Source organism: Chionomys nivalis, chromosome 20, assembly GCF_950005125.1.
Source record: "Chionomys nivalis chromosome 20, mChiNiv1.1, whole genome shotgun sequence".
Taxonomy (NCBI): Eukaryota; Metazoa; Chordata; class Mammalia; order Rodentia; family Cricetidae; genus Chionomys; species Chionomys nivalis.
This window is the reverse complement of record NC_080105.1, coordinates 24,762,567-24,781,076: the sequence shown is the minus strand read 5'-3', so window position 1 is coordinate 24,781,076 and position 18,510 is coordinate 24,762,567. Positions and strand designations below refer to the sequence as shown.

Below are 18,510 nucleotides of genomic sequence, written 5' to 3'. Positions count from 1 at the left end.
GATTACTGATTATGTTTCCATGGCAAATACTACAGGAAAATCAATGTACTACAAAATAGAAATAGAAGGGTATTATCATGGAAGGGTAGAAAAAGACAGAGAGAGAGAGAGAGAGAGAGAGAGAGAGAGAGAGAGAGAGAGAGAGAGAGAGAGAGAGAGAGAGAGAGGTGAGTATTATATAAAGACACAGTATCTTGGCTTTTCAAGACAAGGTTTACCTGTGTAGCCTTGAATATCCTGGAACTCATTCTGTAGACAAGGCTGGCCTTGAACTCACAGAGATCTGCCTGCCTCTGCCTCCTGAGTACTGGGATTAAAGGTGTGTGCCACCACTGACTGGAAAGACACAAGTATCTTAAAGTTACCAGTGGTGAATTTATTGCTTAGTTGGTTAATGCCTACATTGACCACAAAGATGTAAGGAAATTTAAGTCTAGTGGCAAAATTGGGATGATTTAATTAGATTTTAATCCATGAAATTAATATGCTATTAAATAATCAAAAGACTAAGACTGTGATTTTGAAGTAGTGAACACCTATCTCTGAATCCTCATGTTTTTATAAAAATACGAAAATAGAATATGAACTTTTATTAATAAATGTTATGTAGAGGTTTAATATAGTCAAAGCATCTTGAATTGTAATTAATGCATCATTAAATGATGCAAATTATTATTTGAAATCAATCATCATATTATGGCACTCTTTGAGATAGTGTCCAATTGAAAAGAAAAATAAAAGGGGATTATAAAATAGAAAATTCTAGCACAGTTTATAATTCATCTTTTATTTGATTCCTGAATTGTTATAAAATGTTGGCCCTAAAACACTAAATATGTTTGATAGTAATAAGTTGCAATTATTGGGATTTAAGAGTAGAGTTTCATTATTGTGGGGACTCTTATTTTTCCTAAAGAGAACAGAGGATACATAGCCCAGGGAACTTTTTACTTAAGACTTGAGAACTCAATATCTTTAGTCCATTAATCTGTAATAGATCCTCAATCCCATTGCTTAAAAGCTCAAAAGCTATGACGTTTTCTTTTTCCAGCTCTAATTGCCCAATTGTCTAATTTTCCCTTTGAATTCTTGAGTGTCATGCATTGTTCCTTTCCTTTAAATATAAATAAACAGAAAAGCATAAAAATAATTTACTAACATTTATAAAAATGTAGACATTGGATACTCTTATTAAATTGATTAAGACACAATCTTAAACCATCTGATCAGAAATAATTTTTCATTAGAATTCAAAAGAAATCATTTTAGGAATTTCTAGAAATGTTCACTTTGCAAATTTAAAATCCCTGTGTACATAGGTCATTGTTTTTTGAAATTTTAATGTTTATGTCTGTTTCTACAGTATTCTCTCTATATAGAAATAGAACATATGTACATGTGTTTATTTTTTATTTATTTTTTATTTTTTTAAATTTTTTTTTTTTTTTTTGAGACAAGGTTTCTCTGTGTCACTTTGTTGACTGCCCTGGAACTAGCTCTTGTAGACCAGGCAGGCCTCAAACTCACAGAGATCCTCCTGCCTTGCCCCCTGAGTGCTGTATTTATATATAATGATATAGAATATATATACCTATACATATAGAAACATAGGTATAGAATATTTATGAATATCTGTTTGTATAGCTATAGAATAGATATAGTCTAACTTGCTCAGTTTAGGACCTTTTGACATGAATGAATTTACCAGTAAAACTCAGTCAATAGAAGTATTGTTTAAACCCCAAAGCATTATTTTTTTTTCCTAACAAAATGTTATGTAGTAGCTGCATGACCTGGTTTATTGAATAATCATAACATTTCAGTTCATTTCTATCAAATACCAAATACAAGTGGTAGTGTGTTTTAGTTAAGTTTACATAGATTTGGGGAGTCAAGGATCTCTTGTTGCCCAAAACCTCAGTGCAAAAATGTAGAGAAAATGAGTCACAAATATGCATGCATGAGGTAGCATGATGTAAGATTCAAAGTGTAGGGAGTAGTAATTGCTACCCAACACTTAGAATTTACTCTACCCACAATGCATACATTTTTCGAAATTTTCAGAGATATAAATGGACTAATAAAATTGATTTTAGTATAGAATACACCAGTTTTTCTCATTGAGAAATGCATAGATCCTTGAATTCATGACCAGAAGTTTTCAAATAATGAAATAATTCGTATGAAAGTAACCTTATCCTTCATAAAAATGTTTAAATGAGAAAGTAAGAAGGTGTATTTACTTACACGGTTCCCCACATAGATCTACATGAAAAATTATTTTATACCTTGCAGAAAGTGTATGCTTCAAGTAATATGTTTTGCAAATGAAGCACAGGGGATGTCTTATTTATAAAGATGTATATATGCACATTAATCATTCGTTACTTTTGAATATCAGTTTCAACAGCATGAAAATGACTTGAAGATTGAAACATAAAGGCAATAAACACTTTGTGGTAATCCTTCTGTCTATCGTGACAATACTTCCTTTCATTATAATATAATAACATTTAAAACTTTTGTTTCTACTTCGCTTTTTAGGATAATATGCTATAAATCCTAAGCTGTTGCTTTTTACACCTGAAGGAGGGAGTGTCATTTAGGAGTTATAAAAATATATTTCTTCAAATATTGGTTCCTTTAATTCAATAATATCTAGCATAATTTCAGATTTCAACTTAGAATATGTTTATGATGAGTAATATTTTCTTATTTGTGTGAAGTTTCTCATGTATTTTAGAAATTTAAATTGCGTTTTAAAAACTATTAGAATTCAAAATACTTATTTACCTTTAAGCAAACTGTTACTTACTATTCCGAAGTTTGCTTTATCAAGAATATTTCAGTATAATATAATTGAAAGTGTTTGCCAAAACCTCTGTTCTTGTTCAGCATGAGCATGAAAGAGAAAAAGAGGTGGCACAACCAGATTATGTGGACTCTGCATTTTCTATGCATGAAAATACATATCTGGATGTTTGTATAACATTCACAAAGTAAATTCCTGCAATTATGTCTACACATATAGTTCATATGTTTAAATTTATATTTTTGAAAATGCTCTGTTATAAAATAGAAATCTCTATGTAAAAGAAAAAATGGTTCTGTTTTCTTGGTTACTAAGGGTAGAAACCCACCTTGTTGGACATATTTAAATGCAGGCATAAACCTTACAAAGCTCCCCCAAAAGGGAAGATTCTTCAGTACGTGCAGGGCTAGAAACTGAGAGGACTCCTGTAACTCTGCCATTTATATAGCTTGCATCTTTGTTTGACAAAATTTTAGACTGAAATAAAAGGGATAACTGCAACCAAATAAACACATACCACAAGTGGGAGAGGTGACCAGTGTCTGAGACTTTATATGAGCATATTAATGTTTGTGTCTGTGTCTAATTGAAAGAAAGTTGTAGAAATCCATCTTTACTACACTCGGAGTAGTAGGCTGTGTTAATGCACGCCATCTCATCACACTAGGGAATATATGACTTTGACTTTATTTTGATTTTGTGTGTGTGTGTGTGTGTGTGTGTGTGTGTTAGAGAAGCTTTCTTACAGAGCACAGGCTAGCCTCAAGCTTATTATATAGTCTAGGAGGATTATCTTAAACTCCTGATGTATCTCCCTGAGAATTTCAGATGCTGGAATTCATTTCATATGCCACCATGCTGGGATTAAGATGTGTATTTTGACTCTTTAATTGGTTTCATGTTCCACATAAGAGCTGTAACCAGTGACTAGAAAAATACCACATCAGACAAGTGTATGATAAATTACATTTTGGCAAAATGAAAATGGAATCTTTTCTCTTGTCATCATTGTATTATATGTCTACCTATAACCTATATGCGCTGTCACCACTTGTAGAAGGATACTAAAGGTTATTTTATGGCAGGAGGCTAAAGTTTGGATAGAATATACATACAAAATTATTGATATTTGTTTATAGAATTGATAAATACTCTAAATTTATCAGGAACAATGAATATTTATGATTAAACTAAAATATAAAATAATGACTTATTATTTACTCTTCTATTGCTGTGATAAAATACCATAACCAAAATAACAATTTAAAAAAAAAAAGAGTTTCTTTGAGGGTTTCCAGTGCCCATAGGATAATAGCCCATTACCATCCTAGCGAGAATGATGGAAGTGTGGTTTTGGAGCAACAGCTAAGAACTTGATCCACAGGCAGAAATCAGAACTCTGACTCAAAATGCATCAGTTTTTTTTGAAATTTCAGAACCTGTTGTCAATGTCACTCCCTCTAGCAAACCACAAACATCTACCAAATGGAGACCGCATATCCAAGAATCTGTGACTTATAGGGAGCCCCTCCTTCAAACCACCGCAGTGACAAAATAATGGAGTGGGTAGAGATTTTCCCTTAGGATTAACTGGATTTTTTTAGGATAGTATGGCATGTTCCGAGAAATACCAAGTGCACAAACAAGGTTTAAACATGTTGCCTTTGTGTTGATTTTTGGTTTTGGTTGTTTTCCAGGAAGAAATACTAAAATATATAAACAAAAATATATAAACAAAAAAGTAATAGCACACTGGGGTATGGATCAGAATGAGCACACTTCTCATAGTCTTAACTCCTTATCACATAAGTAAATATGTTTTATCTTTAAGAGTAAAAACAAAAGGCATGTAGTATACACAGGATAAAGCAAGCAGCTATTTGTATAAAGACTGTTGAAGCCCAAGTATTTTAGTGGAATTTGTTAGGATGAAGTTAAACATACGGAAAATCCTAGTTATCCTGTGTTTGTTTTGGACATAAGTGCTCTTCTTTTTGCCTAAAAGTGCATACATGCTTATCTCCCATAAAATTATATATTTATTGCAGAAAATATGTGTGGCAAACATGTTTAATTTTACTTTAAAGGGGAAAACATACAGTCAATTTAATTAGCCCTCAAGTCTAATTTCTGATGAATTACCATGAATCATAGTGTCTTCAAAAGACACATTTTGAAAGCATCTAAGATGCTTAAAAAGCTTTATATTCATCTATCAATTATTAATTCTTTTACATATACTTGTTTGGTTATCATCTAGACTATTTTCACGCTCTACAAGAGACTGTAGTTTCCATGACGTATAAAATAATATAGCGATTAACAGGTCAGACTTAAACTAAATCAAGAAACTCCCTGTAACAGACTCCCTAAGTAGACTGAAACATGGGACACTTTAGACAAGCTGCCATGTTGAAACATGTGAATAGATCCTTCCTTAGAATTGCTGTAGACTGCTGGAAAGGAAAACACTGATAAATCATCAGAGGTGATGCTCAAAATGACAGTAGACATGGTTATAATATACAGATTTAGAAGATAAGCACAGAGATGGTGAGTCTGTGATTCCAGCACTGGGGAGGCCAAGGGTCGGAAGTCCAAAGCCAGCCTTATACTAAATAGTGAGGGCTTTCTGCCAAGCATGCACAATTTGGAATTGCATTTTCTGTAAAGTAAAGCCCAAAACAAATTCCTTGTGTGGTTTCATAGTACTTCTTAGATGTTTTTGAAACAGTGTTTCATCATCTTGAATAATCTATGTAACTTTTCTTAGTAACATCCAAAGCATGTGACCTGTTTCTTCTTCATTTGGAGCACATTTCAGGGTGTCTGAAGATCATTTCTTTGTTGTAGCATTTTGGAGCATTCTTCGCCACATACTGTTGTTTATAATAATGCTTTAAAATGAATGATTTGTGATATCTAAGTGAATATTTGCCTTTGACGCCCACACCAATGTCCGTGACAAGTCAAGTAGTAAAGGTTCATGAATGCTCTCACTATTAGAATATTAAAAAGAAAGGTGTCTGCTGGATAGACATTAACCAGGAGAACAGGCTGCAGAGTGTATCTTCATTTGACTCAGATGATCTAGAAGCAATTGAATATAATGGCACAGAACACGATTAAACCCAAATGATAGATTCTAAATGTCATTTTTCCAAAGTATTAGTAATAGTAATAATGATGATGATGATGGTGATGGTAATAAAGAGTAATATTGCTCTGTGAAGAATGGTTCATTCTAGGTGGAGTAGTGAATAACTGAGGTTTGTCACACTAAAGTGCCCAATGTTGTAGTCATTAAGATGAATGGGTTCCTATTAGCCAAGGGCAAACGACCAAGGAGTAATTTAAGTCCTCGACTGAAGACAATTTGTTCATAATGTTTTCTAAAACAAATATTGAATATTGAAAGGAGGTAGGTACGAAGGAAGGAAAAGAGGGTAAGAAGAAAGAAAAGAAGGAAGGAGATAGTCATACCAAAAAAAAAAAAAAAAAAAAAAAACCAAAACCCCAAATGTGCTCTTGGATATTTATGGTGGAATGGAAAGATGGAAAGTGGGAATTATACATTAATCAAGTGATATTAGAGCTATAGGATCTAGGCTTCAGAAATAAAACAGTAAATGTGTTTTATGAGACTATCACCACAGCTGCAGTACTTTAGTGAGGCAATAGCTGAAAGCCACCTAAACTATTATTATAAGAAATAAACCATATTACATCTTTTCATGAAATTTTGTATGTCACTAAAAGTCCTCCCAGAAAAAATTATCAAATGACCTCTAGAGTTGCCTGAAATATATATTTTATTTGGTAAAGGAAATTACAGGGTAATATAGAAGGCATCATTGCATTTTTTAGAAAGGCAAACAATATGTCATTATACAAAGACGCCTACTTGCTTTTAAAACGTTTAAGTCCTCTTAGGCCTTATAACTTATAAGGGTAAGCTCAGATTGGAACCTGGAGCAGGTGAGGTGGGGTAGTTTTAGAGGAGACACTAATGGTTTGTCTCCTCTATTGTATATATTCAAGCTTTGCTGTAACCGTGTTTTGACTTGTAACATGCACATGCAAGGAAATGATCCTTCTCTGTGCCAGTCACACCATTCTTTAGCTCCTGTTTTATTTGTCTTCCCCCAAGGTGTCAAGCAGCCAACAAAACTTGTCCTGCAAACTATGTGTGGAATAACTACATGTGCCGATGCCTGGCCCAGCAGGATTTTATCTTTTATTCAAATGCTGAGGGTGGTAAGTAAAAAAAAAAAAAAAACCAAAAAAAAAAAAACCACTTCAGTCCGTATCTTATCTGTATTTTGATGAACATATTTCTATTTTAAATGCTCACAATATTCTGCTCATCACTTACTGAAATGAGTACAAAGTAGGATATTAGCTACTTCCTTTGCTATTACTTTTAACTTCTATTTAAAGGGTGTTTACATACATTACTGAAAAATGAAAAAGGAGGATATTTTGAATGCATGTATGTAATCCCACATCCTGAAGTACTAAGGTCTGGTAAATATGTTCTGTGTTCTTCTAGACTCAACCAATGGATTCCATGATATCTGTGGACCCAACAAGGAGCTGGATGAAGATACCTGCCAGTGTGTCTGCAAAGGTGGGCTTCGGCCATCCAGCTGTGGACCCCACAAAGAACTGGACAGAAACTCGTGCCAGTGTGTCTGTAAAAACAAACTTTTCCCCAGCTCATGTGGAGCCAACAGAGAATTTGATGAAAACACATGCCAGTGTGTATGTAAAAGAACCTGTCCTAGAAATCAACCGCTGAATCCTGGGAAATGTGCCTGTGAATGTACAGAAAACACACAGAAGTGCTTCCTAAAAGGGAAGAAATTCCACCATCAAACATGCAGGTAAGGAGTCTAGGTAAACAACGCTAATTCCCTTCTAGAACATGCAGTCTTCTCAACCAGGAGCTGTTTTTCTCAACCTCAAGTAGCAGCAGCTTATTTGAATGAAGACAATAAACCCTCGGAGGGGAAAAATTCAATTACTTAAATCAGTGCTATTCTTTCTTAACAATAGACTTTTTGTGGGGTTTCTAGCTTCTTTGAGTCAGTCTTGCTATATAGCCAGGCTAACTTAGAACTTAGCATTCTCCTGCTTTGATTTCCTAAGTGGACGGATTCCAGGATTACATAAGTACGTTTGGTCTCTGGGAGTTGAGTAATATCAAAGGCAACAAAGAAACATCAAGGCACAAACACAAGTCTAGAATATACCCCAAACGAATTCTTTGTTCAAGAGACTAATGGAGCAGAGTCCAATATGAGTAGAGGATAGATATATTATTTTAGAAATGCATTCAGCAGTCTATGTCTGATGCCTTCAAAAATTTTACTTTCAGATGTAATTTAGGACCAGATGCTTCAAATGAATCATCTTTTTTTTTTTTTTTTTTTTTTTCTTTTTTTTGACAGGGTTTCTCTGTAGCTTTGGTGCCTGTCCTGGAACTAGCTCTGTAGACCAGGCTGTCCTTGAAGTCACAGAGATCCACCTGTCTCTGCCTCCCATGTGATGGGATTAAAGGCATGCACTACTACCACCGGGTCCAGTGCATTATTTTAAAGCTTAAAAATAAAACGCAGCACCATTTTCTGAAGAATTTTATCTGAAAATGAAATATTTACACTGAATTCTTAATGAGAACTGAATAAACGTTCTAGCTTGCTCTCTATTGCTGTGATAAAATACCATACCCAAAAGCAACTCGGGGAAGAATGGGCTTATATCTTATATGACTTCCAGGTTGGACTCTATCACCAAGGAAGCCAAGGCAGAAGCTGGAGGCAAGAACTGAAGGAAACCTGGAGGAACACGTTATATTGGCTTGCTATCAGGCTTCCTTGCAGGATCAAAGCCTACCTGTCTAGGGATAGTACCATCCACTGTGGGCTGGCTCTATATCAATTAACAATTAAGAAAATGTCTCACAGACACGGACATAGGCCAGTCTGATCTCGTCACTTCCTTAGTTGAGATTCACTACGTTCTCAGATGCCTCTAGATTTGTCAAGTTTAAGGTTAGTCGAGCCACTTGAGAAATGACTAAGTGATCGAGAACACATGGTACTCCTTCAGAGAAACTGGCTTTGGTTTCCAGCACTGATTTCAAACAGATCGCAACTGCCTTTAACTTCAGTTACAGGGGAACCAACACCCTCTTCTGGCATCTGTGGTCAGCTGAACCCACATGCACATGCTCAGAGACAAACACAGACCTAAACACATAATTAAAAATTAAAAACAAAATTATTGAAAATTACTCAAGATTCACTTTTGAAATGTTATTTTATTTAACCTCTATGGGTATTTTACCCATAGGCATGTGTGTTCTGTGCACCACGTGGGTGCCTGATGCTCATGGAGGACACTGGATCTCAGGCATTAGAGTTAGACAGTTATAAATCAATTATCTGGGTTCTGGACACTGATCCTTTGTCCTGTGTAGGAGCAGCAAGTACTTAACCACTGAGTCATCTCTTCTGTTCCATCATTCACTTTTTTTTAAAAGAGTTTAGGACTTTTAATTTGTCTTAAAGTCACTGAAGCAAACAAAACATGATAAACATTCTCTTACAACCCCCAATGCAAAAAAAAAAAAAAAAAAAAAGAAAAAAAAGACTGTAGGAAAAGAAAACCTCTTGAAATGTCCTTAAAAGGCTCTGTCATTACTGGTTGCAACATCTGTCACTTGTTTTTATATTACAGCCTGGTTTTGTACTTTTTTTCATTAAGAAACAAAAATGAGGCTCTTGGACTCAAAGACTTTCTATATTTATGTCTGAATTTGTATCTCTTATATCTCAGAAGATAAGATGACTACTGTTTAATCCAGACCTCTGTTTGGGATGTTTTAGTTTTTTCCTTCGATACTGGCCCAGCAGCCTTGCCTCTGCTTAAATTACCTCAGTATCTTCTACTGTCTCCCTGCTCCCTCAGTTCATGAAGAATACAGATTTCTAACTTTGATGCTGAGAACACCTCATGCTGTTTCTCGGAGTTGCTCCTCTTTGTATGGCATTGGTTTTCTCTTCTCTTCCATCTCCAGTCTAAGGAGGGACCATAGCCTGGCAGAGGTCTCTGTATTAAGTTGCATTTAAGCCTCTGAGTTTTTGGATCCCGTAAAGATTGCCATATGTATCTAGAACAGTGATTCTCAACCTTGCTACTGCTGGAACCCTTTAATACAGTTCCTCATGTTGTGGTGCCCCCCCCATCCATAAAACTGTTTTCATTGGTATTTTATAACTGTAATTTATCTACTGTTATGAATCATACTGTAAATATTTGATATATAGGATATCTGATATGCATCCCCTGTGAAAGGGTCATTCGACTCCCCGTAGGCATCATGACCCATAGGTTGAGAACTACCAGTGTGTTTAATGTCACCATTTTTCTGCTTTTATTCTCTTCTCGTAGCACATGAGATTTTAGTGCCCTCATTTTCAATAATTTTTCTCTTTCATTGAATATCTTCTTCCGTCCACAAATTAGACATGGGCAAACAATACCCTTTCAACATCTAAAATAAAAGCTGTTTTCTTTTTATTTTTAATATTGTATCCTTGTGACTATTTATCATTAACCATGTACCTCCTTAAATAGAGGCTATCTTTTGCGTCTTGAGACTTTGTGTTCTTATTTTCACTTTTAATTCTGAAGAACTGTCATTTGTAGTTACTGCATAATGGGTCACCGCTAAATCCAGGTTTTTCGTTGATATTTTTTTCTTTCCTGTGTTGTTGAAGAGTTTCTTATATAAATCTTAATACTTATTTTTGAAAAACATTTTGAATAATACACATTTTCCAATTTTACTGTACTTACCAAAAGGTAGTTTCTATTATATCCAAATGAATACAGCTGTTATATTTCAGCAAACTTGATTAAGCCATGTTTCACATTGAATCTTTTTTTTCAATGAATTTAGTATATATTAACAAATTTGAATCTTTTGAGACTACATTTTGACTAGCCAGACATCTAAATTTTCTACAGAGAATTATCATGTTAGCTGTTGAGTAGACTATATCTGTATCATATATCTTTGCTGAACAAGCATGACACGTCTTTCATAAATTCTTTTCCTGTTTTTCTGCTATTTAAGGTTGAAGTTGGTTGTCCTGGTCAAGTGGCCATGAAGCAATTCTCTCAGTCCTGAACTATATCCCTAGGCTGAGTTATTATACATATTGTAACTCTTTGTGTCCTTGGTTTTCTAGCCACACTAAGTGTATGGTTCCATAGGTTATGGTATCAAATAGATGGAGCAAAAGAGAAAATTGTAAAGTATATATATATATGCACATTTCTCTTAATATTTATTTCAATGAAAAAAGGCAGAATGTATTTTCATTTTACTGCCTTAATCATCAGCTGTCATTGACCATTAAAAATCACACGCCTTTTTGATAAATAAATATTCATTGTGTAATTATGAATATTTTAAAAGTTCTTAACAATGCATTTATACTATCCTGCTCTAAGGCTCTAAGAACATTCTAGAGATGAAGACTGAAAGAATGTAAGAGCTAGGAAGATAGAGCAAAGAGCTGCAGAATTCTTCTGGGAAAGGCACAGCCATTCCAATCATGAGCTCTTTGTAGTTATAGATGCTCATAGTGGCTTAGGGTTAGAAGGACACAGCCCCTTACTGCTGAATTCTTTGTTCCTGATGATTGCCATTAGTTTTATACCCACCTCTGACCCGTCCTTCCCCCTACTCTACTGGATACTTCCAAACCAGTGATCACTCAGCTGGCCATGGTTAAAATGAATGATAGGATGTTTCAAAAGCCAAAGTAAAAGTCATGAATATGTGAGAGGGACTAGTAGAGAGGATTAGGAGTGGCAGGGACATGAGAAAGAGTAATAAGGAGACATTGTATATGCACATGAAACTTTCAGAGATTAAAGTGAATAAAATTAAAAATTTAAAATACTTCAAAAAAATCATTGGCTATGCTTTCCTTTCCATATCAAATGAGATGAAATTTGAAGTGTTTAAGGGTCTCTTTTAGTTCACTTTCACTTTTCCTTTCTAGCCCATTACACAGGGAGGCGTACTCATCTTCTATAACATTCTTCAAAGCTAGAGTCAATTCACTATAGCAAGCAGAACTTCCAAAAATTAAATGAAAGAAATTTGTCTTTTCACCACTACCAGCAGCTGGAAGTCTAGTGCGGGTGGAGAAGGCCCTAGCGAATCATGTTTTCCCTCACCATCCAGAGTACAGGTGGGGAATGAAGAGTTACCCACCATTACCCAGCCAGCTGCTGAGTAAAAACACAAGAGTGTGGATGGGGCTGCTAGCCAAAGACTATGGTCCTGCCAAGATGACTGGGTTTAATTGCCTGGAAGTCTGGGTCCCATGCACATGCCAGACTTTTGTGAACATTGCCATGTTTATGTGATCACAGGAAATCAGCAGACCTTAAATATTCACTTTCAAAATTTCTGTTTTATGTTACTTTCATCCACAAAGTAGAAAGTACTTCAAAAGAACTAATGCTTACAACAGCCCATCTTTCCATTGTTATGTCAGCAACTGGGACATGTTTTTAAAGGCTTTTCCGTTCTCCTACAGTTCCGAAAGCATAAGCACACACTTAAACATTTATAAACCTATAAACACATTTTAATAAAATTAGTAATTTTTCTGGGTTTAAACTTCAGAAAACATAAAAGCTGATTTTTAGCATCATGAATCTCTACCTTGGTCTTCACCATATGTGTTTCTCTCTGTTTTTCTAGTTGTTACAGACGACCCTGCACAAATCGACTGAAGCACTGTGACCCGGGACTGTCATTTAGTGAAGAAGTATGTCGCTGTGTCCCATCATATTGGAAAAGACCACATATGAGCTAAGATCATACCAATTTTCAGTTCATCATTTTACTGTCTTGAAAAACTGTTGTCACGAAAGAACTGTTTGTGCTCAGAAAGACTCTGTGGGACCACGGTAACAGAGGCCCAAGTCTGTGTTTCCTGAACCATGTGGAGAGCTGCAGGAATGGACTGGTGCTCGTAGGAAAAGGCTTCTTCAAAGACCGCTCTTCTACCAGTGACAGACAGCCGAGGGTTTTCTCTTGTGATTTAAAAAGAAAAAGAAAAAAAAAAAAGAATGACTATATAATTTATTTCCACTAAAAATATTGTTCCTGCATTCATTTTTATAGCAATAACAATTGGTAAAGCTCACTGTGATCAGTATTTTTATAACATTCAAACTATGTTTAAAATAAAGTGAAAATTGTATTATAAATGGTGAAGTTCTATCCATCGCCGTATTACATCATGTTCCAGTTGTAGAAAATGGAATGTCATCTTCCAAAATTCTCACATCACAGATTTATGAGTTGTCTTCCATTTCGTAGTGATGAGCACTCTGCATACTCAAAGCAGATATCAAGTGCACTGTGCGTTAACTTACATCCTGGATACACTGGGAAAAGCTTACTTCTTTTTTTTTTTTAACTGAAAAAAATTTTTCCACCTCCTCCCCGCCTCCCATTTCCCTCCCCCTCCTCCCACACCTCTCCCCCTCCCCCCACTCCTCTTCTCCTCCCTCTCCAGTCCGAAGAGCAGTCAGGGTTCCCTGCCCTGTGGAAAGTCCAAGGTCCTCCCCTCCCCATCCAGGTCTAGGAAGGTGAGCATCCAAACTGTCTAGGCTCCCACAAAGCCAGAAAATGTGGACTGTGACTGAAAAAGCCTACTTTTTTAAGGTTGATGAAAAAGAAAGAAAGTGAGAGAAAAAATCAATTTGATAACATCAGGATGTTTAAACTGAGTTCATCATCGTTTAAAGAGGAAAATCATGGTCAACCTCTTTGAATCCAACAGCATAGCATGATCCATGTTCATCCAGTGTTCTCCATCTTTGAAACTCACCCAAAATTCAAATCATCTTTCAACTCATTGGCTCCAACAATGAAGCAAAACATGTTATATATCAGTTACTATCCATGTGATAAATTGTTGTTTGATTTCATACATTTGGAACATAATAATTAGTTTAGCAAATAGTATTGTAGCTTCATTTGGTAAGCTTTCTGAAGCTTTGTAAAGAAGGTTTGAACCCAATACAAGGACTGTTAAGAATTAGCTTGAATATCAATCTAAGTCTTGTGTTTCTTAAAATTTATTGGCAAAACAAAACAATAAAAGAATCACTAAACTAAAAATTAAAGCCAGAAGTATTCAAGAGACAAAAAAATTATTTGTCCCTGGCGATGTAATAATTTTGATTGAAAACCAAGAGTAGCATAGACAAAGATAACACATTACCATAGAAGCTTGAAAACAATTTTATGTGGACCATAAAAAAAATCCCACTTCAACACATTGTAATAAATGGGTTTTTTGAGTCATCAGTATAGATGGATTGGGGTGAGAGCTGAACAGTTGTTTAGAATATCCACACATGTGATTTAACAAAAAGCTAAAAATTAGTGAGAATATTCTTCAACTCTGCAAAGAATCCCAAGATACCGTGGTTGATCCAAAAGATAAAGTTGAGAAAACACTAGAAGCTCCCAGCAACAGCTAATATATCCAAACTTGGAAAGTTTATAAGCAACATTTCATGTGCAGAAATCTAATATTCTATTCTCAGTCTAAAAGACTAAAGGCAAAAAATGTTTTGCTAAGCAGTTGTATAAGATTTAGCTTCCAGATTGCTTTTGAAGGAAGTTTTAATATTTACAAACTGTTTGAGTGAAACTATTCCATTACTAGAATGTCTAAAAATACCCTTTCCTCCGTGTGTGTACCACTTAGAACAGAGTTGCGTAAACATAAGAGTAAGTTCCTCACCACATGCTCTACAAGAGGGAATAAGGGTCATTCTCAAAACTGGACTCAAGCCTTCATCTGTGCACACCTTGCTCTAAAAGGAATGCCACTCCGTGGTGAGAACATGTGGGTGTTTCAGGTGAGAGTGTTCACACAGAATAGTTTTACCACAGTGTCAGAGCTTTGGAAAACTGAATTATGGTTTAAGCGGAGATTGTACTCTAGTTTCCGGGCTGTCCAGATCCAAGTAATCACACAAAATTACCACACTGTTTGGCCAAGGCTCAGGCATGTTTCTAACTAGCTCTTCCATCTTAACACATTTTTATTAATCTGTGTATCGCCGCAAGGCTGTGGCTCACTAGTAAGGTTCTGGCATCCTTCTCCTTTATCAGATACAATGGCGTCTTCCTGACTCTGCCTTCCTTCTCTCTATATCTTCGATTGGACTTTCTGCCTAGCTATATTCTGCCCTGCCATAGGTCAAAACATCTTCTTTATTAAATAAATGGTAATAAAAACATATTTGCAGCATACAGAGGAGAATCCTGCATCATTATGGTCTAAGTTTAGTCAACCTAGAATGTGTAGATAGGGATGAAGGAACATCTTCAGATTCACACATCTCTCTGTGACTCTGCTGTGTGCATAGCACAAACTTTCATTAGAAGATGTTCCAAAAGATATCTTCTGAGTTTATGAGTTCTAGAATGCTCTAAATTAATACATTATTTAATCCTTTAAAATGCACATACAATGCACAAATAACTCTTTAAGAAAATCAGTGACACATTTTAAAACACTGCTTATAATTACTAGCTGATCTCTCAGTATACTTAACTGATGTTCTTTGGTCCTTTTTTTTTTTTTTAACTGAAAGTGACGGTTGCTCAACTACAGGACCCAGAGATTTTAACCCAGAGATGGCAACTTATTGCTTTCAAGAGGCAAGTTGTGGTAAGAGAGTCCAATCTAATTGGGCACTGAATTATAAATAATGGACCATGTTAAATTCTGACATGTCCCTAAGAAAATCACCAATGTCCCTGAGTATTAGCATTTGAGGCTTTGAAGAGAAAGAACTGGATGAAAGTTGTGTCTAAAGACCTGTCTGTAGTGTTCCAATTTGTCTTAACTAAAAAGGGAAATCAAAACCACAACTAAGAACTTCGTGGAAACACCACTCAAATGCTTCACTTGTAAAATTATTAATAAAAACTCTACTTCCCTTATGCGGTCCTTCTAATTTGATCTTTAATCCTAAGTAATGTGGATAGGTAGGAAGCACTGTTCGTTCTGACTTCCTGATGTCAAATGTTGCCACATATAGAAGCAGAAATTCTTTATAAATATCTTAAAAACCAAAACCATGTAACTTTTGCAGAATGACATTAAGGCTTACCGTATTCTTCTTCCAAAGCTATGTACAATTAGTTGTACATAACTAGTATTTAATCCAGAAAGAGGCTTGGAAACAGAAATTGACTTTGAACTATTGCTGTTGTCTGTCATTCTGACCATAGAATTTGAGTTAGGCATTAAGAAGAATTTAGCATGTACAAATGTATATGTATAGCGGCCAAAATTCTTAGAAGTTTCGTTTAGTGGACTCATCGGTGTTGATTATATCCTAGGCAGAAGACAGAACTATCCATAACAGATAATGGTAAATGTTTAATTTTCTGAAAGTAAGGCAATATTAAAAGCTTCTTTTTCAAAACTTGAAGTTATGATTGATTGCCCGAGAAACAATCCATTCTATGTGGCTCCATGCAGAATTTCATACTTAATTTCACTGATAGAACAGGAATTGAGGTCTATAATTTCAGCCCATAGGAGGGTCAGGCAGGAGGATTGCTGCTAGTTTGCTCCCAGTGGCCATTATTACATAGTCAGTTCCAGGACAGCATGAGATATACTGTAAGAATTTCTTGAGAAAACAAAAGATAAAACACATTACTTTTATTTTATTTACTTTTTTTTTCCAGACAAGATCTAGTGTAGCTGAGGCTAACCTTGGACTCCTGACCCGACCACTTTCACCTCCCATAGTCTCTGTGACCAGGCTCAGCTTTGTTACTACAAAAAGGTGTAAACAGTTTCTAGAGGGTTCCACACATCCTTTGTCTTTGTAGCAATGCTTTTGGCACCATTGTATATTTTTTAAAATATTTTTAATTTCAATCTTTCATATATATATAACATATATACATAATTCTAATAGAATTCTTTTCAGAATCTTACCGTATCTGCAAACAATAAAGATGTTAATGAGGGTACCTTTCTTAATCCAGTGGCATCACTTTAAGCAGTGCTGGAATGGCAGAAAGGCTGAGTGCTTTGCTTCACTTTCTAGTTCATGCTTCATATTTCTTTTAAATTAGAATCTTTTAAGTGTGTGTGTGCGTGCGTGTGGACCACATGTACACATATGCTTGCAGAGGCCAGAAGATGTTTTGGATTGAGTTACGTATGGTTAGAGCACCTGAAGGCTGAGAAAATGCACACCTCACATTGTGACAGGATTCTTTGAAACTGGAATACAGTTGCGAGCTACCCAAAAGGAATTCTGGGAATTGCACCCCAGGCTCCTTTGTAAAAGCAGCAAGTATTCTAAGAGAGGAACCTTCTCTCCAGCCCCCATTACTGCTTTTAAGGAACTGTTTATTTCTCTCTATAGTCACTCATTCTTCAGAAGTAACCCTTTAGCCATGATTTTGGGTCCCCTCTTTTATCCTTGCTCTAACATGTTGGCAAACACTGCTAAAGGTATGCTGAGAATCAGATGAAATTTTGGTATCCAAGATCAAACACTCACAGCTTTCCCTGATTCCATTCTTAACTTTGCACTGACAGACTGGGATTCATTTTAAAGTATTGCTGCTTTTCAGAATTTAAATTTAACACACAAAATAATAGGTTTCATTATGGCATTATCATATCTACCTTATTGAACATTTCCAGCCATTTCTCTACTTGATCCCTGCCTCTCTCCTACTCTTAGTATTCCCCACCATTTCTTAATGTTGATGTGTTTGAAGTTCATACTCCTCACAAAACACATCAATAAAGGATCAGAGTCATGATCTTGAACTTGTTCCTAAGATGAAGAGAACAAGGAAGAGGGAGATGAAGTGAGGAAAAAAGAAAGAAGGTATATAGAAGAGAAAGCAGATGGGATTTTTTTTTAAAAAAAGGCAAACAGGAAAAGAAAATCCAAAGATTTTAAAGTAAAAAAAAATTAAGGACATCTACCATGTTAGACAGGGACTGGAAAGATTTACAAACCCTTGAGAGGCATAGAAACATTTCAGCAATTTGTGAACCAGAATGACAGGAAGATTCTATATTTTCCATTGCAACAATTGTGAGTTGGACCATGAATGAGACATGCCATCATGGTTTTATAAAAAAAAAAAATGTTTCAGTAAACATTGAAATATAGCACAGAAAGATCTTTGTGATGAAATAACTTCAGTTTTATTGTCCATATGGATGTGCAGAATGTTGTTTCATTCCCCATCATCCCTAGTGGTGCCTTGCTTTTGAGGTCAGTGGGAAAGCTAAACTGTCTCTTCCCACACAGATTAAGGACAGATGTTTCCACGTGAAAGCTGAGATCATGTGAGAACCTTTTTATCTATCTTATCTCACTGAGGATTTTCTCTAACACGTTAGATGACTTATTTGCCCCCATATGAGATGAGAAGCTCTTTGCTCCTGTGACATCAAGGTAGGCAATCATGATGGACAATTTGTTTTACAGAGCATATAGCAAAAGCTTACTTTAGTCATGATGTGTATTTGTGTTCTGTGCATCGTGAATCTAGGGTTTCAATATGCGGAAGGGTGTAGTTTATTTTG

The 18,510-nt window shown here is 35.5% G+C and overlaps 1 protein-coding gene across 1 annotated transcript in view; it reads left to right on the top strand.

The window, feature by feature from the left end:
- Positions 1-13,096, top strand: part of Vegfc (vascular endothelial growth factor C) — a 100,931-nt gene extending 87,835 nt beyond the window's left edge. Inside the window, exons 5-7 of the mRNA XM_057752673.1 lie at positions 6,963-7,069; positions 7,365-7,698; positions 12,606-13,096. Coding sequence (XP_057608656.1) covers positions 6,963-7,069; positions 7,365-7,698; positions 12,606-12,720 — 556 coding nt within the window. The 3' untranslated portion in view covers positions 12,721-13,096. The remainder of the gene's footprint in view (positions 1-6,962; positions 7,070-7,364; positions 7,699-12,605) is intronic.
- Positions 13,097-18,510: the final 5,414 nt, after the last annotated feature.